The 25,027-nt window shown below is 51.8% G+C and overlaps 2 protein-coding genes across 2 annotated transcripts in view; one reads left to right on the forward strand and one right to left on the reverse strand.

Moving 5' to 3' along the window:
* The window catches only part of Vrk3 (VRK serine/threonine kinase 3), a 35,865-nt gene extending 26,586 nt beyond the window's left edge, over positions 1–9,279 (forward strand). The window contains exons 13-15 of the mRNA XM_005341656.5: positions 1,456–1,514; positions 5,832–5,990; positions 8,912–9,279. Of these exons, the coding sequence (XP_005341713.1) occupies positions 1,456–1,514; positions 5,832–5,980 (208 nt within the window). The 3' untranslated portion in view covers positions 5,981–5,990; positions 8,912–9,279. The remainder of the gene's footprint in view (positions 1–1,455; positions 1,515–5,831; positions 5,991–8,911) is intronic.
* Positions 9,280–15,143: 5,864 nt separating this feature from the next.
* Positions 15,144–23,969, reverse strand: LOC144370713 (sialic acid-binding Ig-like lectin 11). The gene is made up of 12 exons (XM_078031585.1): positions 23,912–23,969; positions 23,449–23,841; positions 22,989–23,270; positions 22,591–22,638; positions 21,397–21,408; positions 20,224–20,493; positions 19,919–19,966; positions 19,576–19,824; positions 19,213–19,497; positions 18,911–19,004; positions 18,539–18,623; positions 15,144–17,088 (listed from the first exon to the last, which is right to left on the reverse strand). The coding sequence occupies exons 1-12, from the start codon at positions 23,949–23,951 to the stop codon at positions 16,747–16,749; spliced, it is 2,148 nt and encodes a 715-aa protein (XP_077887711.1). The 5' UTR covers positions 23,952–23,969; the 3' UTR covers positions 15,144–16,746.
* Between the last annotated feature and the right edge of the window lie 1,058 nt (positions 23,970–25,027).

Here is a 25,027-nt window from a genome sequence, read left to right on the forward strand (position 1 = left end):
AGCATAAATGAGAGGAAGGAGAGGGGAAACGAGGCCAGAGGTGCCTCTGGGTGGCTTCATGTGCCTGGTCTTTATCCCCTGGGCACTGGGGAGCCACAGGAGAGCTGTGAACAGGGAGGGGCAGGGTTGGTTCTGGTCATAGAAAGACCCTGGGCTCCTGTGGGGGATCCCGGGAGCCCAGGGAGGAGGCCTGAGCTGGGCCCAGAGCTGTTGGACAGATGAGAATGGGGCAGAGAAAATTGGAAAGCAGAAATTTGGGGCTTGAGGACTGCTGGGCAGGGGTCAGCAAAGACAGGGACAGTGCCCAGTGACTGGGTGGATGTTGGGGAAGCAATCTGGCACTCTGAGCCAGAGAAGAAATATTGAGGCTGGTGCTTTGAGGAGAGGGCAAAGGCACACTGGATGAATTTCCATTTTTCCTCAGTGATCAAGAAGGGTCACGTATGTGTTTGTGTGTGTGTGAACACATGTATTTATGCTGTGTGTGTGTGTGTGTGCAGTCCATCCTCATTTATCCAAAGATTCTATATTTGTGAATTCCCCACTCATTAAAGGTATTTGTAATCATAAAACCAATTCTTTTTTTGCATGTATATATAAGTTGTCAATGGACCTTTATTTAATTTGTTTATATGTGGTGCTCAGAATCGAACCCAGTGCCTCATACATGCCAGGGAAGCACTCTATCACTGAGCCACACCCCCAGCCCACAAAATCAATTCTTAACAGTGCTTTTGTGGTCATTTGTGGTCACACACACAGTGGGGAAAAACTTGTCACCCAACACACACATTCTCCATTGAGAATGAAACCAGGCAACGTTCTGCCTCCTGTTTTCGGCTCTTATACTACATAATTGTCCTTTTTTTTAATATTTATTTTTTAGTTGTAGATGGACACAATACCTTTATTTTTATGTGGTGCTGAGGATCGAACCCAGGGCCTTACAAGTGCTTTACCACTGAGCCACAACCTCAGCCCCATAAAGAATTCTTTGTACTGTCTATTCCATGGTATGTTTTTCTGCTGTCGATGACTTCTCTGTCTAAAACAGTCATGAGTTAGGGTGCCAATGGCCATAGTTCAGTGTTAATCACGCACCACATAGTTGTCAAGCAAGGTGTCTTCCAGCAGCAGCACATGTAAAGCCAGGTTTGGGGCGAAGGATGTAGGTCAGTGGCAGAGTGTGTGCTCAGCATACACAAGACCCTGGGTTCCATCCCCAGCACCAAAATAAACACAGCAAGCACCAAGGTTATGTGTTCATTGATTGATGGAAATGTGACCAGAGGCCCTTGGGAACTAGGACCCATGGCTCATATTCACTAACTCAGCTTTCACGGTGACTCTCCAGAACACAACCACCATAAGTAACAGGAATCAACTGTGTGTATTGAACTTCACTTTGCAAAGTTGTTCTCCTTTTTTTAAAAGACCTTTTACATGTGCTTGCAGGTATCTTGACCACCCAGAGCTCCTCATGGGACTGCAGCATTCCTGGATCAAGCCCTCAGGTATGTCCTGAAGTGGGAAGGACCAGGCAGGCCCCAGACAGGACAAGGCAGCTTGGGTCCATCTCAAATTGGGTTCTTTTTATACCCTATTAACTCCTTGGTTTTCTTTCTTTGAGTTTCCCAAATCTCACATGTAGTATATGTCCGTTGTAGAAAAACAAAATTCTTCAAAACGACTCATGTCTCTGAATAATAACCAAAAAAAGAAAAGAAAAAGAAAATTGCATAGAAATAATTTTTAATGGAATGATATTAAACATATTGGTCTCCAGCTGGGATTTTCTTTTTTCTTTTTTTCCATTTGGGACGAATATATCCTTGAGATTTCCTGTGTTAGTACTTGCAGAATGTTGTCAATATTTTTTGTTGTAATAAAATACACATAAATCGTGTCTTTAAAAAATGTGATTATATGCTGGGCATGGTGGCAAATACTTGTAATCCCAGTGGCTCAGGAGGCTGAGGCAGGAGCATCACAAGTTTAAAGACAGCCTCAGCAACTTAGCAAGGCCTTAAACAATTTAGCAAGACCCTGTCTCAAAAAAAAAGGACAGGCAATTTAGCTCAGAGATTCAGCACCCTGGGTTCAATCTCTAGTATCAAAAAAAAAAAAAAGAAAAAAAGAAAGGCTGGGGATATAGTTCAGTTGGTAGAGTATTTGCCTTGCATGCACAAGACCCCTGATTCAATCCCCAGCACCAAAAAAAAAAAAAAGAAAGAAAAAGTTTGAAAGTTTCTATCTCTTTCTAGGCCCTTTCCCAGTCTTACAGTTAAAAGCAAGCCCTGTTTGGGCATAGTGACATATACCTATAATCCCAGCAACTTGGAAGGCTGAAGCAGGAGGATTGCAAGTTCAATTCTGCAATTTAGCAAGGCCCTAAGCAATATAGTGAGACCCTGTCTCAAAATGCAAAATAAAAAAGGGCTGCGGACGGACTGGGTTGTGGCTCAGTGGTAGAGCACTCGCCTAGCACATGTGAGGCCCTGGGTTTGAACCTCAGCACCACATAAAAATAAATAAATAAAATAAAAGGTATTGTATCCAACTACAACTAAAAAATAAATACTTTAAAAAAAACATATTAAAAAAAAGGTGGGGAGGCTGGGGATGTAGCTCAGTGGTAAAGCACCTTGGGTTCAATCCCAGTACCAAAATCAAAAACAAAAAAATGCAAGCCCTAGGGCTGGGAGCTAGCTCAGTGGTAGAGTCCTTGCCTCTCAATGTGGGAGGCCGGAGTTCCATCCCCAGCACTGCAAAACAAAAACAAAACCCCCAATCTCTGTTACTCTCAGTAGTATGGTGAGTTGTGTGCCAGACACCTATTGCTTTGTGACAAACCACCCCCAACAAGCCCTATTTCATGTGTTAGGATGCTTCAGGACAGCAGTTAGGGCTGGGTTTATCTGCAAAGTTCTGCTGGTCTTACCAGGGGACATTCTTGTAGTACAGCATGTGGCAGCTCCGCAGGCTGGATGGTTCAAGGGGCTCCTGACTCTTCCATGTGGCATTGTCACTGGCAGGTCGGGGAGGACTCAGTGGGGCTGGTTCCCCATCTCCTGCATGGGATCACGCACCTTCTAGTGGGGACTGTGGTCTTGATGCAGCTTCCAAAGAGGGTGAGAGCCAGCGCCACAGAGCATGGAAGGCCCAGAACATCACCTCTGTCACATTCTCTGGACCAAAATAAGGGACAAGACTAGTGCAAACTCAAGAGGTGGGGAAATGGTCTCCATCAGGTGGTAGGAGGCCTCCTCCACTTATTGCACCTGCCAGTTTACAAGGGATTGGTCAAGTTTCTCAACCTGCTCAGAGTGCTTGGTACCTTCAATGGGAAGATAAAGATGGTAATGCAGGACTCTTTAAACCCTATGTCCTGGATACATTGCCAGTATATTTGTGGGATCAAGATATTGTAAGTAGCCTCAATGTATTATTAATAACTCCAAATTCCATGGTGTCACCTCGGATACTTAATCAAGGATTTATTTCTCCTAGAGAATTTGAGGAGAATCAACAAGAAGGGTATTTACCTATGACTCAGTCTTCTCAGTGAAGACAACTTAATTCACCCAATCAAAATTTTTGATAGGGTCACTGACTTTATCCCCGTCCCAAAAAACAACAGAAAAAATAACTGGCTTATAGAAGAGCTAATTTGAGCTTGTCATGGCCCTTAACAGGGGAGAAACTTCAAATAGCCAAATATTTTAGTCCAAAAACTACTTCAAGCTGGCCATTAGGACCTACATTTAGTCCCTGTTCAAGTGCCAGCTGTCACCCACGTCCGATGCAGGCGATAGCTTCAAGGTCACTCCACACATTGGGCTGGCAATGAAAAGACCACACAAACAAAATACCTTTTTCAGGGATCAGGGACGGCTCTGCAGCTCTGCAACCTGAGGGGTCAGCTCCTGCTCTAGAGGGCAAAAGGAGCAAGGGAGGCAAGAGGCAAGAGAGGAGCACACCCGATCCCCTGTTTTTATTAGGGGAAAGACATTGGATAGAGTATTCCACCCAAATAAGGCAAGGGATTGTGTTACAACAAGCAGGGGTGTAGCCCAGTCCCATTGAGTGATACCCAATCCCAGAACTGCACTTCCTTGCCCAGCAAAGGTAAGGCCACTTACTCTGTACTGTGCGATGCCAGTTCCACACCTGCATTACTCAAGGCTAAGGGGGCGTGCTCAGTTCTTGTTCAGGGCATCCCCAATAAAGAGGGGCAGCCAGGTGTCCTAGCAGGCTGCCCTTCCTTGGGGAATGGTAGCACAGCTGTGACCAAGACTCTGCAGACCATCTCCACAGTCGACAGCCAGTTCTTTTCCTACCTACATCCCAAACACAAATAATTACACACAGCTTATTTTGCAAGGCCTATTTTTACCAAATGATTTTTGGTTTTATAAACAAAACTGGGCTCACGTAATACATCTTCTTCTGCATGTGCATTTCCCCCGGGCCTCTTCTCCCATGTCCTTGCCCCTAGGTCCATTGCTGCTTCTGTCCACTCAGCTTTGCTGTGTTGATTCGGTTACACCATGATTTGTAAAGCCAGTCCTATTATTGCACATCTAAGCTGCCTGTGCTGGGTTCTGGCAGTGTTGGTAGTTGTCATTTGCAATGCCCTTTCTGACGAGCTTCTGTGTTGCTAAGGTGGAGGCAGAAACAGATGGAGAATCTCTCCCCTCTGGCTGTGTAAGGGCTGGTTTTAATTTTTTAAAATCCCCAGGCTCATATCATGATCAAGCTTCTCAAGCTGCACTTCCCTCCAGTTCACCCTCCATAGAAGGTGAGCCTGTGGTTAGTGAATTGCCACTGGGAGATTTTATACAATCAACCAGAAGGCGGGGCTGGGGCAGGATCACCTGAGACAGGGTCATCCTTCAGGAGTTGGGCGCACCAGCCTAACAACCTCCAGCAGAAAAATGTGCCCTCTCTGAGCTTCAGCTTCCCTGTGTGTAAAATGGAACCAACAGAGCACCCACCTCTGGGTGGCTAGGCACAGTCAATGCAGAGCCCTCTACACAGAACTGTACTCCAGCAGCTGCCTCAGCTGCTCATTAGTGCAGTGTAGATCCTGGCTAGAGGGAAACACTGCCAAGTAGAGACTATTGTCACTACTGTTACTACCATCTTAATTAGCATTTTTTTTAAAGTACAATCCTGGTTTTGTGCTTCTTTCTGGGGAAATAAAGAGAGCCTTTCTCTTTTAAAATAGGTGTTAGTAAATCATGTTGCTTGTGCTGCCAGTGAATTAAGAATTGCTTTGCATTTGTACGTGGTTGAAAAACAGAAAGAAGAGCATTTCATGGTCCTACAATTCAAGCTGCGGCAACCATGAATGCAGCTAGCCGTGCTCATGTTTCCCTTAGGTCTGTGGCTGCTCTTGGGCCACAGCAGAGTCACAGACCAAAAACATTTACTGTCTGGTATTTTGCAGGAAGAGTTGCCCCCAATTTAGAAATATGCACTAAATATTTGTATCAGGTAAAATGACATTGTTAGCAAGGATTCTCTTTAAAACAAAACAGAATGGAGAAGGGGCTGGGGGTTTTGGTGACATGAGGCTAGTTGATGGGGACCAGAGTGGCCATGGTATCTTCTACTGGTACCTGCCTTGGCCATTATTTCTGCACTGAAAAAATGTAAGTGCCTCTGGCAGTGCCAGAACAAAGGAAGGATGAACAGATGGGCATGTCGGTGACATCCCAGGGGCCCTGTGGTAGCCTTGCTCTTCTGCCTCTGGGCACAGCCCACAGGCCCTGGGTTGGGGATGCCTCTCAGGCCTCTCCTGTGCTGGGGGGGTGTTTTGACCACAGAGACCCTGCAGGAATACCTGAAGGTGGTGATGGCCCTCAAGTACGAGGAGAAGCCGCCCTATGCTGTGCTGAGGAGCAATCTAGAAGCCCTACTTCAGGATCTGCAGGTGTCACCATACGACCCCGTGGACCTCCAGGTGGTGCCCTAGTGGAATCCATGTAAGGAGAACTTGGCATCGTCACCTTTCCCCCTTCCCTTCTCCCTGCTCCTGCCCAGCCCTGCCCAGGGCTGTGAAGGATAACTCCAGATGCAGCCCAGGTTTCCGCCAGGGCCAGCCCTCCCGCAGATGCTGTATTTCCATGGGCTCTCAAATTTCCAATCCCCAGGAAAGAGGAAGGGCAAGTAGCTAAAACCTAACTGAGCTTGGCTCTAAGAAAAGGGTGGAGTGAGCTGAGTGCAGTGGTGCATGCCTATAATTTCAGTGGCTCTGGAGGCTGAGATGGGAAGTTTACCAGTTCAAAGCCGGCCTTGGCAACTTAGGCCCTGAGCAACTCAGCAAGACCCTGTCTCTAAATCAAATACAAAAAAGGCACTCAGTGGTTGAGTGCCCCAGGGTTCCATCCCCATGTCACAAAAGAAAAGAAAAGAAAAGGAAAAGGTAGATTGTTTGGTGGTAGAAGATTCTTGGGGGTGGCGGGGCGGCGGCTTCAGGCATGACTGGATTCAGGGGCCTCCAAAATACTGGCCCTTTGGCCTCCATGCAACCCTCTTTCTATGCCCTTTCAGCAGGACTCTGCTTTCCTGTGGGCTGGCTGGCCTCGTCCCCACCATGCATAAAACATCCACTGCCCCTGTGCCCTGTGCCCTGCCTCGCTCCCTTCTCATCGTCTCTCCTCGTCAACACAGTGTGTCCACGGCCTTCGTAGCAGCATAGTGCTATCAGCTGTCTATAGTGGAGCGTTCTCTATCCACAGACTTAACCAACTGTGGATCAAATGGACTTGAAAAAATTACATCTTCGCTGGGCATCACAGACTTTTTTGTCATTATTCCCTAAACAGTACAGAATGACAACTATTTACATAGCATTTGCATCACATGAGATATTGTTAGGACAGATGTGACTTAAAGTGGACCGGAGGATGAACATAGGTTATCTGCAAACACTGTTCCATTTCCTTGAACATCCTGGGATTTTGATATCCTCAGGGGTCCTGGATCCAATCCCTGGAGGATGCTGAGGGACAGCTATATCCCATTGTGTAGATGAAGGATGTGCTTTTTAACCAGTCATTGGACATTTGCTCAGTGTCTCAACTTTTTAGTGTTGCCTCGAACAGCTGTATGCCTAGCCCTGTGCCTGGGGTGTGTGTATTGGCAGGTGGAATTGTCATTCCCATAGTGATAATGAGATTGCTGTCCATCGGGGCTGTGCCATTGTAAACTCCCACTATATCATGTGAGACTGTGAGGGAGTTTTTAGAAGGCTAAAAACTCAGTTCACACACTACTGATTGTGGAAGAGCACAGGATGTGTCCTAAGGAGGAGCTTCCCCAAGCCTCTCCTCTCTCATGGAGCTATCGTTTCTGTCATTGTGGTTTGCTGGAATCGAAGCTCAGGTCATGTCTGACTCAGGTCCCTGCCCCCAGGGTGGAGGTGGGCATTGGCAGTGTCTGGAGACATTTTTGGCTGTCACAACAGGGAATAGTCCAACTGGCATCTAGTGTAGAGGCCTGGGACACTGCTCAGCATCCTCAGTGCAAGGCACCCTCCCCCACCCCACCCCCCACCACCCAAAGACCTGTCTAGATGTCACTGATGTGGTGAGAAAGCTTGGTCCAGGCCCATCCTGGACAGCACCTCCCTGGGTAGCACTGTCTCCTTTGGCGGTCATCTTCTGGTGGCACTTGGATTGCAAGTGCTTGGTCTTTCCTGCCCCTTTCCTGACATCCAAAGTTGCAGATATGAGATGACACTTGAGCAGAGCACACAGCACCTGCACACAGGGCACCCAAAGTGCCAGTTTGGGGAAGTCACTTTCTGTATTAGGGTAGCAGGCTCTGTCAGCCCCGGATACCCTGCAGAAGCCAGGACCTTCTCCACTACACATGCTCCTTCCCCAGCCAGCAGACAGCTCCTCCTTCTGTCCAGTGTCCGAGCCAGAGACCTCAGGGTCCACCTGACACCCCTGGCTCCCTCACCCTCTCCCTCCGGCAGTTGCCAAGTCTGGTCTAGATGGCTTTGCCTGGTCTCTGTCCCAGAGGTGGCTTGACTATATGGTCACTTGTCTTAGTCACCTGTTAGCAGTGAGCTCCATGATGATGGGGTCACATGTGCCTCTGTCATCTGTTTCCCAGACCTGGCTCAAGACAGAAGCTCCAACTGTATTTATCAGTTGAGGAATTTGCTTGAGGTGGGTATCTAAATGGACCACACTGACAAGCTTGGAGGAGACCTGAAATATGGGTCAGGGGGCCTGAGCCTACTTATGGTATGGAAAATCCAGCATATTCAACACGGACTGAGGCCACAAAATGCTATGAATTCACTATGAATGGAGATGATAAACCTTGAAACCTGATGGCTCCTTCAAGATCTTGGCCATTTCAGACCTGCTTGCTCCCTGGCAGCCACCCACTCAGCAACCCTTAATGAGGAGATGCTATTCAAGGAGTCCAGTCATCTTTGAGTAGCCAAAGATGCTTTCCGGTGGCCCTTCAACTTGCCTGCTTGGTTGACCGCACCTCCCCGCCCTGTGGCCCCTAGTGTTATATGTGCCACTACCCCACCTTACCTCATATTCCAGAGCAGGCCAAGGACCGCTGCACTGCCGTGTCCATGGTCAGGAGACCTTTCCCTTCGTCTTCACACAGCCATTGCCTCAGGTTCCTGGGACCTCTGTGGTCCCAGGAGGCACCTCCTTCCTGCCACCACAGTCTTTTCACCTGCTTTCTACCTAGTCCTTGTCCCAACTGGAGTGGTGTCCCCTGTCCTCCCAGTTATAAGCCCTCAAGCATCCTTGACCCTCTTGCTAATGTCTCTGTCCCCAGTTCCTCGTAGATACCTGCGTGCAGTAGGGGCATACAGGGTGTTTCTTGAGTGAATAAGATACTAATAGCCATTTTTATTGTTTTCCAGACCTTTCAACTTCTTGCAGTTCAAAATAGAAAAAAAGAAATGAAGTGATGTGAATCAAAGCCTGCTGTTTAATCACAGATAAGCTTCTAGAAAAATCCCCTGAATGTGCATCCCTGCCACTTCCTTAGACCTGGCACATCAGTTCTGATTAATGTCAGGGAACATTAATTAACGTCAGAGTTCCCCTCCAGATAATGTGAAGCTCCCCCTCTCAACCATCTTGTCCCTTCAACATCGACTCCGTGGTCACTGGGATTGTGGATGAAGAAGACTCCAGCTCCCAGGCAGGTTGGGGCCCCTAAGTACTACCCTATACCATTGGCACCACTAGAGTTTAGCAATAAATTGTTTTATTGGAACTTGGGAAATCCAGTGTCTGCAAAAGAAGTTCTTTTTGGAGACGTTTAACTCTTTTACTTCCCATTCTTTACCCCCTCAGCCTTTCATCTAACCAGTCTTTCATTCATGTATTCAAACCTTTGTTGAGTGTGGTGGCACATGCCTGTGGTCCCAGCTACTCAGAAGTCTGAGGCAGGGGTTATCACTTGAGCCCACGAGTTCAAGGCCAGCCTGCACAACATAGCCTGACTCCATGTCAAAAAAATATATATGTATATATAAACATAGCAGCTCCCAATCCATCTGTTCGTGCTTTCATGCAGACGCCCATCCATTCATCAGTCTTCCACTTGTCCATCCATCTGCCCTCCCTCACTCCAAACCTTTCATCCATCCATCCTTCCACCCCACTTCGTCTGCCTTTCCGTCCTTTCATTGTGTGTGTGTTGGGGTGGGGGCATATCTGGGGATCAGACCCAGGGTCTCATATTTCTACTCCTGAAATATAGCCAGGCCTCTTCCCTCAGTCTCATCAGTCGTCCATCTGTTATGGTTTAGATTTGGACTATCCCCCAAAGGCTCATGTGTTGAAGGCTTGGTTCCCTAAACAGCCATGTTCAGAGGTGGAAAAATTTTAGAAAATGATTGGATCATGATGGCTTGACCTCATCATTCAGTTCATTAAGGATTCATAACTAAATGGATCTTTGGGGAGTGGTGGAAACTGTAGGCGATGGATCCTTGGAGGTGTGCACTTGGGGATTCTATCGAGGCCCTGGCCCCTTCCTCTGTGTATTTTCCAGCCGCTCTGAGTAAGCAACTTGACTCTGCATGAGGTTCTACCTTGCTTCAGATCCAAAGCAATGGACCCAGCCAACCATGGATGAAACCATAACCCAAAATAAATCTTTCCTCCCTTAAGTTGTTTTTCCTCAGCAACAAAAAGCTAACACATCATCCTCTCATTATATATACAGACTTTTTATACACATACCAAACCAGCCATTCTTCCACTTATCCATCCATATTTTCACCCTTCCACCTACCCTTTCATCCATTCATCCATTCCTTGATTTGTGACTCATTTTTCCATTCCCTTTCCCTGCCTGCCCTTTAAATATATATATATATTTTTTTTCAACTTTATTTTACATGTGGTACTGAGAATTGAACCCAGTGCCTCATGCATGCTAAGCAAGCGCTCTATGACTGAGCCACAACCTCACCCCCTCTTCTGCCTTTTAATCAACAATAGTCATCAGGTATTTTGTGTTAGTTTTTCATTACTACAGCAAAGTACCAGAGGAAAAAAATTGCTTTTTGAAGAAAAGAGATTTAATTAACTCATAGCATAGAGGAATAGAGACAATTCACTTGCTGCTGTGGCCAGGACAGTGAATGAGCCTGTTCTCTCCCCCAGCTCCACCTCAGAATGGACCCTAGGCTTCAAGTTAATCAGACATTAGTGGTGGTTGTGGTGGTATTTTTAAAAAATAAATTTTACAGCAAGAGCCCTCTGAACCCATAGGAAGTGGAGGCACACACTGCATTTCAGGAGGACCTGGCAGGCAGGTGGGGTGGACAATGTCCCTCTGCCTCCTAGCAACCATTTCTCCCTGAAGACACAGTGCTGTCTCACTATGGAGGCTGAGAAGAGCCCCTCCCCAACCAAAAGATAGAAGGTCCTAATCCCTGAACAAATAATATTATTTTCTTTGGGAAAAGAGGTTTTGCAGATGTGTTTTCAGATCCTGAGATGGGTGATTATCCTGGATTACACTGTTGGGCCCTAAATGCCATTATAAATGTCCTTATAAGAAAGAGGTAGAGGGAGATGAGAAAGAAGACCAGGGAAGAAAAGCAACGTGAAGACAGGATGGAGAGAACTGAAGGAGCTGTCTGTACAGTTTCATGTGGCCTGGACATCCACTTTGAACATGCCTAAGCAAGGCTCAGCCACCCCCCACGAAGTTTCTAATTCTCTGGCCCCTCCCGTTTAACCCACATGGTCCATCTAGACATCTGCCTCATGTAGCTTCCTCCTGGTGAGCACCTCCAGGTGGGACAGCTACAGGCAGCCTACCTGAGTGGCCCCCTGACACCCACACCCATGTGGACCATACAGATGCCACAGTGACCACCTCTCAGGCACTGCGTGAACTCCTGGAACTCATGCCCACCTGCTTGAAAGCCACCCATTAAAACTCCCCTCTAGAAACCAGCTGGGATAATGCCTGGACCCAAGTACAGGAGTTGGCCCACCGATTTGTCTCCCTCCCCACAGGTAATTACTGACTTTGTGTGTGGCCTCCAGGTATGCCCTGGTATAATCTTTATTTCCAACCAGTAACTCTCCACACATTGGAGAACTCTCCACCTTAAGATCCAAAATTGTAACACTGACTTCAAAAGATAGAGACTGGAGGTATACTTCAGTGGTAGAGCACATTGCTAAGCATGCATAGAACCAGTACCAAAAAAAAAAAGGTATTGAGGGACACAGCCACAAGCCAAGAATTGCCAGAAGCCAACTGTTGCAGTAACTCACTCGCAGGTCAGCATGAGAAAGAAAGAAGAAGCAGAAGGGGCTGGGCATGTGGCTCAAGCGGTAGCGCGCTTGCCTGGCATGCGTGCAGCCCGGGTTCGATCCTCAGCACCACATACCAACAAAGATGTTGTGTCCGCCGAGAACTAAAAAATAAATATTAAAAATAATAAAAAAAAAAGCAGAGGAAGCCAAGCAGCAGAAGGAAAAAAGCCCCTTTAATTGTATACAGCAGTCTTTTTATAGTATTGTGAACAAAGAAGGCAGCCTTCCAACAGCAATAAATCAGGTCTTTCAGCTACTTGAACATACCATACAGAAGTCTTACTTTCTAATCAGAAGTGACCCGCTTCTCATGGCTAATCTACACTTGGCCCGGAGCATGTTGAGCTCTGCTCTTTGTTAAGAACAGATAATAAAATTTTTCTTAGCGCCCTCCTAGCCCACTTGGTAAAACATCCCGTTTGTGAGCAAGTCCTCCCAAGGACAGCAGACACCTCGTTTTCAAGCTGTCCACTGTTACCTTATCTAAACCTTGAAGGAACCTCTCGTTTGCGAGCAAGCCCCAACAAAGACAACAAAATATCTCCTTTGCAAGCATGATTTGCTGTCATCTTATTTAGACTTTGACAGAATATCCCATTTGCAGGCAGACTCCATCAAGGGCAATAATAATTACGTTTTCAAGCTCACAGTCACATCTGATTCTCTACACCAACAGAGGCTGGAAGATACAGGGAAAGATACTCCCCTGGAGTCTCAAGAGAAATGTGACCCTCTGACACTTTGATTTCAATCCAGCAATATTGGTTTTGGAACTCTGGATTCCAGAACTTTGAAATAATACATTACTGGGGCTGGGGATGTGGCTCAAGGAGTAGCGCGCTCACCTGGCATGCATGCGGCTCGGGTTCAATCCTCAGCACCACATACAAACAAAGATGTTGTGTCCGCCGAAAACTAAAAAATAAATGTTAAAATTTCTCTCTCTCTCTCTCTCTCTCTCTGTAAAAAAAAAAAAAAAGAAATAATACATTACTATTGACTTAAGCCACTAAATGTGTCACATTTTCTTGCAGCAGTCACAGGAAATCAATACACTGCCCTCTCTGATTCTCAGCCGTGTCAGAGATAGGCAAAGAAAACTGGCACGTACTCTGTGACTGGTGTGTGGCTCAGAGATGAACACAGGAGCTGATCAGACAGGACACACTGTCCGAGAACATTCTCCTGAGCTCCCACGGATACCCTCTTGTGGGCTGCTTGGTGGGGTCATCTCAAGGTCTCATCAAAGCACCTGAAATGGAGCCATCTTCAGGCAAGGACACCCTGGTGAGCTCACTGAGCCCTGAATCCCGCCACACCTGAAGCCAGACCCACCTGGGCTTGTCAGCCTCCAAGAACCAAGACACTGCCCACTTGATTAAAGAGGCTTCTCCATCCCTGGCAACCAAGAACCCCAGATCACCCAGGGAATTCTTCTTTCTTCCCCTGCGCCTGTCTCAGGCTGAGCAGCCTGTCCTTGGCACTTGCTACTGCAGAGCAGGCTCTTTGCTGCAGAACAAGTTACCCTAAAAGGTCGGGTCTTGGCTTTGAAATATTTTTCTCTTGAAAAAAGCTTGCTCTTAAGGTGATTGCAGGTAGAATCCCTTCCACAGGAGACTTGAGCGGTGACCGCAGACTCTCAGAGAGTCGGAATTTAGTGGGAAACATCACATTGATGATTTGTGGCATCTCAATCCCACAAATACACATTTTGTGGCTGTTGGTGGGAGGTGTGGACGGTGCTGATCCAAGTGGAAGCCCGGGGTGGACGGCCGGGGGAAGGTGCTGGCTGTGGGGCCACGTTGCACAACACGCCCTTCACACAGCTCCTGCCGCCTTCCTGGGGCAGAGGAGGCTTGTCATGAAGTGGTCCTCACTGAGGACAGACCAAGAGCTGGCTGCCCAGCCTGCACAGAGCAGTGCTGTGGCACCGGAAAAAGGAAAAGCTGCGTGTTGAGGGCCACTCATCAGGGCCAGAGAGCAAAGGCTGGACCCTGCCTCTCCAGCCACGTGTAACTGAGGAGCTTCTAGGAAGGGGCAGGGAGCAGCTGCTTGTGCTCAGAGGGCAAGAGGGGGAGGTTTGGGGTCCTCTTGCATAGAAACGGACTGATGCCCTTCCTCTTGACAGGTCACAGGATTCTTTGGGGGCAGTTACCATGTTCAGCAGATTCTGAGTTTCTGATGTCTAAAGGTCATTGACCAGCGGAGTGGACTTCTGCCTATGCCCATTCTAGACACATGGGTTTCCAATCAAATTTGGAGGCGTTTCCTGCAGAGCAGCTTAAGCACTTTGCTGTGTAAAGAACTGTATGGCCTGACCCCACTTCCCTGATACTGTTAGAACTGAGCAGCTAAAGGATTTCTTTTAGTTCTTTTTTTCCTTTGAATTTCTACCGTGCTGTATTTTCAGTCCTCTTGCCTTGAAAACCCCGATGAGAGAATACTGGTTTTATTTCCATGAAGCAAAGAACTCATCCTGTAGGCTGATGAAAAGCCTCTTAGTCCCCTCTCTGTTGATATAACAAAACTCCTGAGGCGGCGACTATGTAAAGCAAAAAGGTGTGTTGAGCTCACAGTTCTGGAGTTTCAAAAGCGTGGCCTGTCTGGAAAGGACCCTGTGGCATATGGCACCACAGTGGCAGGAGTGTGGGAGAAACAGAGACCTTAGAGAGACTGGAAGCCAGAGAGGGGCCAGCAGGGGTGTGGCTCAGGGGAAGGGCACCTGGCTGGCATATGGGAGGCCCTGGGTTTGATCCCCAGCACTTCAAAAGGGTGGGGAGGGGAGTCAGGCTTGCTCTTCTTAGGAGGAGGATTAATCTCCTCTGAGGACAGCACCCATGAGCTAATCCCCTTCAGCAAGGTCCCCCCACCGCAGCAGCACCACGCTGTGGACCAAGCTTCCTACATGGGAACCTGGGGACTCTGAAGTCATGGCTGAGCCATAGCCAAGAGTCCCCCAAAATGTTAGACTTCATTGTTGCTTGCTTTTCTTCTTTCTTTCTTTTCGGCTTTTCTTCCTTTTTTCTGGTCCTGGAGATTGAACCCAGGGGTGCTTTACCACTGAACTGCATCCCAGGCCCTTTTCAATTTATGTTTGGAGACAGTGTCACTAACTTACTCAGGGCCTCTCAAAATTGCTAAGTCTGGCTTCAAACTGGTGATCCTCCTGCCTCAGCCTCCCTAGTCACTAGGATTATAAGTGTGCATCCCCTCACCTAGCAAAAAATCTTTTTTTTTTTTAAAGAGAGAGTGAGAGAGAGAGAGGGACAGAGAGAGAGAGAGAGAGAATTTTAACATTTATTTATTTTTCTTAGTTCTCGGCAGACACAACATCTTCGTTTTTTGTATGTGGTGCTGAGGATCGAACCCGGGCCGCACGCACAATAGGCGAGCGTGCTACCGCTTGAGCCACATCCCCAGCCCCAGGCAAAAAATCTTGATGTAAAATAATCTATGGAGTTAAGTCTTTCATTTATTATTTATAGTTTCTAACAGTTTGTTTTATGTCAATTGGATCATACATATAACAGAGAGCAGGGGTGGGGTTGTGGTCAGTGGTAGAGTGCTCACCTAGCACGTATGAGGCACTAGGTTTGATGCTCAGTACCACATGAAGTTAAATAACAAAGGTACAATGTCCATCTACAACTAAAAAATATTAACAAAAAAGAACAGACAGCAGGGTGAGTGCTACATTGATGACGAGAAATTTCAGATGTGATAAAGAAATGGTTGATGAAAAATGTGTTTTTTCCGGTGTCCAGGCTGTTCTTCAGAGGGACATTAATTAGAAGGGGAAAGACAGTCTTGCTATCCTCTAACACGTGGTTGTAGTAGTCACCATGTCTGGTTTTGAAAAAGACTTTATCCTTTACAGAATTCAGTATTTTATGGGAGGATACTGACTGCTGTAGCAGGATGGGAAAGTTGGAATCACCAAGTGTCCTCTTGAAAAGAGGAACAAAACTGGACAAGAATGTTCTTTTTGGTCATGGACACCACTGTGAAAAGTCATTGACCAAGGGCTGGATTTGTGGCTCAGTGGCAGAGCGCTTGCCTAGCACATGAGAGGCATTGAGCCGGATCCTCAGCACCACATAAAAATAAATAAATTAAATTAAGGTATGAAATACAAGTCATTGGCCAAGACGAGCAGCGTCCTCCTGAGGGGAGGAGCGCTGGTGAGCCTTGGCCAGGGAAGCTGAGGAGTGGCGGCCAGCTCCTTCACTTGCTGCTAGCACACGTTGGAGCCCCAGCTCATGACGCCAATGTCCACTGTGCCTTCTCACTAATGAAGGCACAATGGGAAAGAAGAAAAGGAGGAAGTGACCTTGGGAGGACTGTGTCACACTGTGTGTGGAGCACAGACTGCAAGTGCAAGGGAATTTATATGCCAATTCAGCAAAAGAAGAAGTGGAGAGAGAACCAACCCATAGGGCAATGGAGCTCAGCAAGAGAGGAGCGGTTTACACACTTGAAATTTATTCCAGATGAACAGGAGTGACTGTGCCAAGGAGAGGTGGGGCTGCAGGAAGCAGCTGTGGAGATGGGCGTGAAGGGTAAGGAGGGACAAGGTGTCCCCCTAGCAGTTCACATACCTGGGGGCAGAAGGGAGAAGCAGGTGAGCAGAGGACAGCCCGATGGAGCTCTGGGGGCACTGGGAAGCAGGGGCATCCTGCAGGGTGCACCCCAACTGGGCCAGGATGACAGACCTGGTGGGCTCCACACTAGTGCGCTGCCCTGGGAGGGAGTTCTGGGCGACGGCCTCTCAGCAGACACAGTCCTTTGGGGGCTTGAGGCATTTCGTTCTTGATGGCCCAGGACAGTCCTCTGAGTTAGGTTGATGGGGTCTATTTTGCAGAGGAGGAAGGTGAGGAGTGAAGTCATTTGCTCAAAGTGGGGCTCCTCACTGGTGATAGGGATGAAACTGGGGCTCCTGTTCTGCCCAGCACCAGGATGGGGCATCCTCTCTGCCTCTGCTGCTCCATGTCCTAGCAATTGTCCCTGATGTCTCTCTCCCCAGAACACTAGGGTGCTCCTGGAGGCCGTCATGGCACATCTCCATCTCTGAGTATTCTGTCCTGCTGGTGGCCTCCTGCACCTTGGGCTCTTGAGACTCCAACTCCAGGAAGGTGCAGAAGTCATAATGCAGCTCCTGGGGCTCCAGGTCCTCACCCACAGCCAGCATGGACTCAGCGGGGGTGGGACCATGTGAGAGGATGTCCCACCAGGATGCATCCTTGGGACCCTGAAGTGGAGCAGGAGTAGGGATCGAATGAGGATGACCGGGCTGGGAAAGAGCCAGGAGGACCAACAAGCCAACCCTTAAATGAGCGTTTAGTCGCCTCTGTTCACCCCACAGAGACGGACTGGGCTCCCTGCTCTCGTCCACCCAGTCTTGTTCCCTCAGTGACCTGGGATCGCGTGCACCTCGTGCTCGGTCACTACCCGTTTCACAAGCCTTCACAGAATCCACGAGGAACACTCATGTGCCCAGTTACCAGCTGGAGAAAAGGGGGCTACATAACCATTTCCAAACACAACTAATAAGTGGTCAGCAGGGTTCCTGGCCAGGTCTGAGTCCAGTGCCCTGAGCCCAGGGGCAGAGCGCCCCCCACAGCAGTCCTGCATATTACACGGGCACCTGAGCAGGCACCTTCCAGCCTCACCCAGTTAGCAGTGCGGAAGGACAAGCAGACAGAGCAGTCACCTTCTTAGAGACACCATCAAACAGCAAATGTGACAAGGTGCACAAGAATGGGCGGGGCCAAAGGGCAGGCCTTAGCACAGGCCCGGATGCCCTCAGGGCCCACGCAGCATATCAGAGGCCAGGCAGGCAAAGGGACCTGGGCAGCATGCCATGAGCCCATGAAACAAAGGCTACTGTGCCTGGGGACTCATCTTGCCCAGATTAGGGGTGGACTCTTTGCACCCAGCTCCTGGGAGGGATTATCTTCCCTCAGGCCCCGCCTGACAGAAGGATCTGCATTCCCCTGGTAACCTCAGGCCAGACGGGATGACCTACGCTCACCTATGCTAATGGTGTGATTTATGGTGGCCACGTAGGGAAATGTGGCATCAGTTTGATCTTTGGAGGAGATAGACACCAAGTGACTGAGGCCAGCCACATAGGTGAGAGTGTCAGTGTGACCAGCCCCTAGTGGAGCCTTGGATGCCAAGGCCGGGTGGAATTCCTGGTGGCAACACTGCTACCTGCTGTCAGGCCCTGGCCCTGGAGATGAGGTGCTGTTGGAGAGACTCCAATGGGACAGGGCCACTGGGACCTCCTGTCGCCCACCCCACCCCTGTGCCTCTGGCTTCACAGCTGATGTCGGGCTTGGAACACGTGAGGCTTCCAGCTGAGCATGGCCCTTTGGGGGATATTTCTGTGGCTCCCTACCTTGCTGAGGAGTGAGGAGAAGGGAAGGGGTGAGGGGTTCAGAGAGAAATGAAGAGCCAGAGTGGAAGGGGCTGAACTGAGCCCAGGCAGTGGGTGGTCAGACCCGGGTGGCCATGGCCTTGGGAGCAGGGAAGGGGCTTGGCTGGGAAGTTCCAGGACCCGAGACTGAGACTGGGGCCATGTTGGAGGGGACCCAGGAGCAAAGCCTATTTGCCATAATGCGTCCCCAGGCTGTCCAGAGGTTCTGGCCCGGCCACCTGGGGAGGGGGGGCTGGAGGACAGGGGGACCCTCACTCACCCCACAGACAGGGCCCAGGTCAACGGGGGCGTCCTGATGTGCAGTTCCTGTCGGACTGGCAGCTTTCTTCCTGTGGGTCTTTAACCTGAAGGAGGAGATGGGACACTCAGCCACCTGTGGGCTCAGACCTTGGGGTGGACGTCGGTGGACCCTGCTAAAATCGCCTAGAAAGCCTACCAAGGCCCAGGAGTCAGGGGACATGTCTCACTGGGTGACTCCTGGGATAATGGGCAGGGCACAGACCCCTGCTCTGATCAGCTGGCCAAGGCCACTCATAGGCACTGGCCTGTCAGACCCTCCAGTGGGGCCTTTGGGGTCCTGGGGACGCACCGTCCCTCCACACCTGGCATCCTGCCCAGGAAGAACACTCACCAGGAAACGACGAGGCAGGCACAGAGCAAGAGCAGAGCGGCCCCACCAGCAGCCCCCAGCGTCCCCAGCAGGGCTTCCCTGAGCTCTGGCTTCCCTGCAGGCAAGTGGGGTTCATGGTGAAGCCCTCTGACCCCAGGACCCCGTCCTCCCCAGACACACCTGGAGCCCTTCATCCCCAAACAGCCCAAGAAGGAGTCCTCTGTCCACCCCTTCCTTCCAGGCTCAGCCCATGGCCCCAGCCCTGTCCTTGGTCACTCCTCAGATCCACCTCCCTAAACCTCAGCCCCCACAGGCCCCCTGACCTGGCAGCAGCAGGACGGTGGCGCTCTGGGTGCCCTGGGCGTTCTGGGCCTCACAGCTCAGCCTGAGGTCAGAGCTGAGCGCCCCGTGCAGCCTCAGGGAGCTGTTGGCCCAGGGCCCCACGGAGCTGGAGGTGACCCTGAGGGAGGCATTGCTGCTGTTCCCCTCCAGCAGCCCCTCCCCCAGCCGCCAGTGCAGGGAGGGGGGCGGCCAGGCGCAGGAGGAGCAGCTGCAGAGCAGAGCCTGGGCCTCCCAGGAGCAGGAGGGTCCCAGCAGCCTTGGGGGGTCTGAGGAGCGAGGACAAGGGTCAGCAGATGCCACCTCGCCCCAACCCAGGCGTGCCCTCCCTCCCCTCCTGCACTCACAGTGCACAGAGAGTCTCAGGGAGAGGCGCTGGGAGCCCAGCAGGCTGCGGGCATGGCAGGTGAATTCTCCTCCATGCTCTGTCTGCACCCGGGGCAGCTCCAGGACCCCAGGGTCTGAAAGCCACTCAGGGCTCAGGGTCTGCGTCCCCCAGGTCCAGCTCAGCCTGGCTGGGGGGTTGCTGTGGGTGACACAGACCAGGCGCAGGCTTTGGCCCTCCAGGATTGGGAAGGACGTGCCATTCCTGATGACTAGGGAAGGGAAGAGGCAGAACTGACCTGTGGCCCCCTCACCTGGGCCCACATTAGGGCACCCAGAGGCCCTGCTTCCTCTTGCCCTTCCTACCTGTCCTATTCTCTTGGGAAACCGTCACCCTCAGGTCCTCTGGAGGATCTGCAATGGAGACAGGAACCAGCTCCAGATGGGCTGGGGCTTCCCTCTGGGCAGAGGATCCAGCCCAGGACACTGAGGTGGTGGGAGGGCAGAGTCACGAGCTGGGTCCCCACACTGACTGCCCAATGGTCTAGCAGGGCAGAAGCCTGGTGCCAGGGCCCTGGGGTTCTAGGTCCCCCAGAGCTCTGGGACCCTGTCATGGCCCCTGTCTCTCCTCTGCTCTCCTCCCAGACCCAGGACCTTCTGGACACACTCACACTGCACAGAGAGGTCCAGGGAGCCCTGCTGGGAGCCCAGCCTGTTCTGTGCTCGGCAGGTGTAGAGCCCCGAATCTCCAGGCTTCACCACGGGCAGCTCCAGCTCCAGGGTTCTGGGGCCCAAGGGGCAGGACCAGGAGAGGACTCTGTCCTCCAGGACCCAGCTCAGAGTGGCCGGGGGATGGCTGTCAGCAGCACAGAGGAGCCGCAGGAACTGGCCTTTCTGGACTTCCAGATGTGAGAAGTCACTCTGGAAGTCAGCCACTGGGGCTGGAGAGGGACAGACAGAGACAGACACAGACAGAGCTGAGCCTGGCCTAGGGTTCTGAGGCCCTGGGCCTCTGTCTTTCAAAGCAGCTTTGTCCAGTTAAGATCACACACCATACAATGGCACTGACAGACCACGGCAGGTCAACAGTCCCATGGCTCTTGTGTGTTCAGATCTGGGTCACCACAATGCTAGCACATTCCCACCACGCCAGGAGGAAACCCCCACCCCAGCCCTTGCCCAGCCCTTCCATCCCCAGCCTAAATACACAAACCCACTGGATTTGCCTTCGCAGGGTGCTACATATCCACAGAATCCCATGTGTGTGGTGGACTGTGTCTGGCTGGCTTCTCTCCCTCAGTGCCACGTCTCCAGGGTCACCATGTACAGTGCCTGCCAGAGCCTGGCTCTCCTTTAGGGCTGAGTTATATCCCACCATCTGAATCCACCACATTAGTGCACCCATCCATCAGTCGATTGACATTGGGTTGTTCCTTGATTTCTCTGAGGCTGTGGTCCTTGTCCACATTAACCACCCGTGAGCCTGTTTACTGTTGAAGTTTCCAAAATCCAATCATCAGCCCCCAAGGCTCTGGGGGGCTGATCTCCACCTCCTCCTCTCTGTCCCCCCAGGCTCATATACCACTCCTGAGGAGAAGGGGCTGTTGAGACTCCCTCCCTCAGTGACACCCAGCAACTGTTCCTCTTGTCAGAGGGGAATTGAGTGCTGGTTTCTGGGGTGTCCTTCCAGAGCTCTTTCTTTGTCTTCTGGTAATGGGCATGAATGAGCACCTTTATTTTTTATTTTCAGACACATTCTCCCTAAGTTCCCCAGGCAGCCTCAAACTTGTAATCCTGCTGCCTCTGCCTCTGAGCTGCTAGGATTATTGGCATGATCAGTGCACCGGGCTCCAGAGCTCTTCTACAGCAGCATTCCCGAGGGGTGTGGTGAGTCTCCTTCCTGATTTGGCTCCTAGACATAACACCTAGGCTCCCATCACCCAAGGACTGTCTCTGAAGCATCGAGTCCTCTGTGTGGAAATGCCCAGGAGCCAGTTGCAAAGTTAGACCTCAGCCCTGCCCGGACCTCCCGAGGCAGCTGTGGAGAGTTCATAGGAGCTCCAGGCAGGGTGGGTACAGGTTCACGGGGACATGTTCCCAGAGGCATTCTCAGGAAACCAACCCTCGTGCGCAGGCCCGGTGGACTGGGCTAGTGAATTGTGGGACCACAGGTGAGGACACGCAGTAATGACACCACAGGCTACGTGGATGGTCCTTGAGAACACGAGGTGGGGTCACATCAAGAGAGTCAAGAACTTAGGATCCTGCAGCGGCACCCAGCCAAGTGGCACTTGTACAGGGACCCTCAGAGCAGCACACGGGGAGGAGAGCAGTCCCCGTCCAGGTACAGGAAACCTTGTGGCCATGTGACAAGCCACACACAAGAGGGGTGCACTGTGTGACGGCGTTTAGTGGTAGGGTCCCCAAGAGGCAAAGCATAGGGATAAGGGACAATGAGGGGCTGCCAGGCCTGGAGGGGACAATCGGGGGTGCGGGCCAGGCACGGGGCTCTCTGTACCGAGTAGAGTGTGCTCTGGCCTTGGAGGGGCTGCTGGCAGCACCACACCATGAGTGCACCAAAGGCCACCTCTGTGTCACTCGAAGACGGTTGGCGCTGTGTTGCAGGAATCTCACCTGCACGGAGGAGGCGAGGTGGAGAGTGGCGCATGTGTGTGCGTCCTGGTTACTTACACCACGGAAGGAACAGAGGGCAAGCTAAACCCTGTGGGAGAGTCAGGTGATTGGGTAAAACTATGAGGAAATGCGGGGACAGCAGGAGACAAGCAGTGGCCTGGGGTCCTCAGGCAGAGGCGGGGGTGAACACGAGGCCTTTGGGGGCCTCCAGGGCCCAGGTTCTCACCTACCCGGGTGGGCAGCGTCAGGGCTTCGTGCTGTGAGCCTCCTTCTAACTGCACGTGGTGAATGCAAGAGCTGAGGCTCCCTCCAGAGGGAGCCTCCCTGGGGTGGCTGCTGCGGGGCTCGGCTCCCTGCTGGCACACATCTGTCCCCGCCCAGCCCCAGAGGGACACCCCGCCTACCTGGGTCACTTGCTCTGAAGATGCTGATGGTCAGGTTCTGAGGAGCATCTGGACAGAGAGACCCCATGAGGGCCGCAAGCACAGCTGGCCTGCGCTCCTCCCCAGGAGCCATGGAAATGAAAGAGGAGGCAGCACCCTGGAGGCCAGTGTCCTCCCTGTCCCCTGCAGGCCGGTGGCCTTGAGGACCCAGACCCAGCAGCCTCTCTCAGTCTGTCCCAGCTGCTCTGACTCTCCACAGCTGTGACCCAGCCACTCCCCAGAGGTCCCCCCTCCTGGCCCCGTTGCCTTGTGGTCAGGGTTTCCCACACCAACACAGGGGGACACAGACATTCAGACCCCGGCACCCTCCCCACCCCCCGCCCCCACACAGCAGCCCGGTGCCCTGGCACAGCACTCACAGGACACGTTGAGCTGCACAGTTCTGGTTGAAGACACGCCAGCCCTGGGGAAGGTCACTCGGCAGGAGAGGTAGGTGCCATGGTCCTCGGGGTGGGGCGTGAGCAGGATCTCCGAGGTGGAGGGCTCCAGGCCTGACCCTGCTGCTCTCAGGGCAGCCCCAGCCCAGGAGATACGGGGGGCCGTGGGCCAGTCACAGGCCCCAGGCATGGAGCATGTCACGTGGCTGAGGTGGCCCGACTGCAGGGGCTCCTGGATGCGGATGTCTGGGGTTTGGGTCAACTCTGGGGAGGAGAGAGGGACACACCAGATCCAAGAGGGGACCCGTGTATGCCTCTGAGACAGACACCCCAATCCTGAACCACCTGGGCTCCACTGCCCCCTCAAGACCAGGGTCTCCCCTGGACCCTGGCGCCCCTCCCTACCCATGTGTGCTGCTGGTTCCTGGGCACTTGTCCTCACCTGTGACAGTCAGGGTGAGCGGGTTTCTTTTGTAACTGTGATTCCCAGTTCCTTGCTCTAGATGAAAATAGTATGTTCCGCTGTCGTCCTTCCGGACCTCGGAGATGCCCAGGGAGCAGTTGTTAGCCGGGGGGTCTCCGAGGAGCCGGAAATGAAGTTTGTACTTCTCTTTTGCTTCCTTGTCTGGGTTGTCTGTGGCCACGAGATCATTGTCTTCTGGATCAGGTTTGGAATTCTTCTTTGTCTTGTACCAGGAGCGGTAGGTAGGTGTGGAGTGCTTCCGGCCAGCCTTGGGGTAGGAGAAGGAGCAGGACACAAGCACACACAGGCCCTCCTGCACTGTCACCGCCTCCTGCATCTGCAGCCAGGAAGACTGATTCTTCTGCAGGGACCCTGGGGGGACACAGAAGCTCAGCTGCAGTCCCAGCCTACTCCTAGGCTCCCTGGTCCTCAGCCCACTCACCTGCCCCCAACTGAAGCAGCAGCAGGGCCAGGAGCAGCATCTTGGGGCTTGGAGGACTGTCCTGTCCTGCGATCCTCTGGCCTCTGGCTCTGCCTCTCTGAGAGGACACTCCTCAGGAGGCCTGGGAAGGATAACTGACCGCCACAGAAGAGGAACCTCAGCTACAAGGGCCCTGGTTTCATGGTCTCCTTTTCATAAAAGTGGGCTCAAGGGCAGGAGGCCTGAGCCTCTAGTGGGAAGGATCCTGCAGCCTCTGCCTCAGGAGTTCCTGCCTCACTGGGGAACCCTGTGGTGGCCCCAGGGACAGCGATGGGGGCTGCCTCACTCCCTCACTGCCTCACTGCCTCACTGCCTCACTGCCCAGGCGAACCTCTGCTCCATGCAGGCAAAGAGCAGAGCATGACCCCCTTCTCTTGCCATAGGGCTCCCCTTGGCTGACTCCAACCTGGGTCCCCATCTTGCATGCTCCCCAAGGGCCCTGGCTCCCCTGCGTACTCAGGGATATCTTGGGGTGCCGCTGCTTTGGGTCTGCTCTGAGTTTGGGAGGTGCCAGGATGGAACCCAGGGCCCACTTGTGCCAGGCAGGGGGGCTGTGCAGGGTGCAGGTCTGAGCAGGAGGAGGGGGTCCTCTGGCTGCTGTGTGCAGGAGATACCGTGTGTGTGTGTGTGTGTGTGTGTGTGTGTGTGTGTGTGTGCGTGTGTGTGCGCGCGTGCTAGGGGGTAGATGTGGGGGGTGGGCAGAGGCCAGAGGTTATAAAGGAGGCTGGGAGGCAGTGCCAGGCAGGAGGTCATGCTGGCTGGAACCTTGACTGGCCTCTGGCTGGATCCTGAGGTCAGCTGAGTGGGACCTCTGTGGACGGGGAGCGGGGACTGAGTGACAGGATCCAGGATGCTTGATTCTGGATCTTTGCCCTGAGCAGTCAGAATGGAGGCGCCAATCACTGAGGTCCAGTCGAGGTAGGAGGAGGGACTTGGGGAGGGAAGGAGGAGTTCTGTTGAAATAGGCTTTAGCTCTGGACTAGGGAGGGGTTCCGAGTACTGACAGCCCCTACTCACAGTGTTTCCATGGACGACTTGTCAACTTTAGGAACATGCAAAGCAGTACCCACTCAGAGA

This window comes from Ictidomys tridecemlineatus, chromosome 15 (genome assembly GCF_052094955.1).
Source record: "Ictidomys tridecemlineatus isolate mIctTri1 chromosome 15, mIctTri1.hap1, whole genome shotgun sequence".
Classification (NCBI taxonomy): Eukaryota; Metazoa; Chordata; class Mammalia; order Rodentia; family Sciuridae; genus Ictidomys; species Ictidomys tridecemlineatus.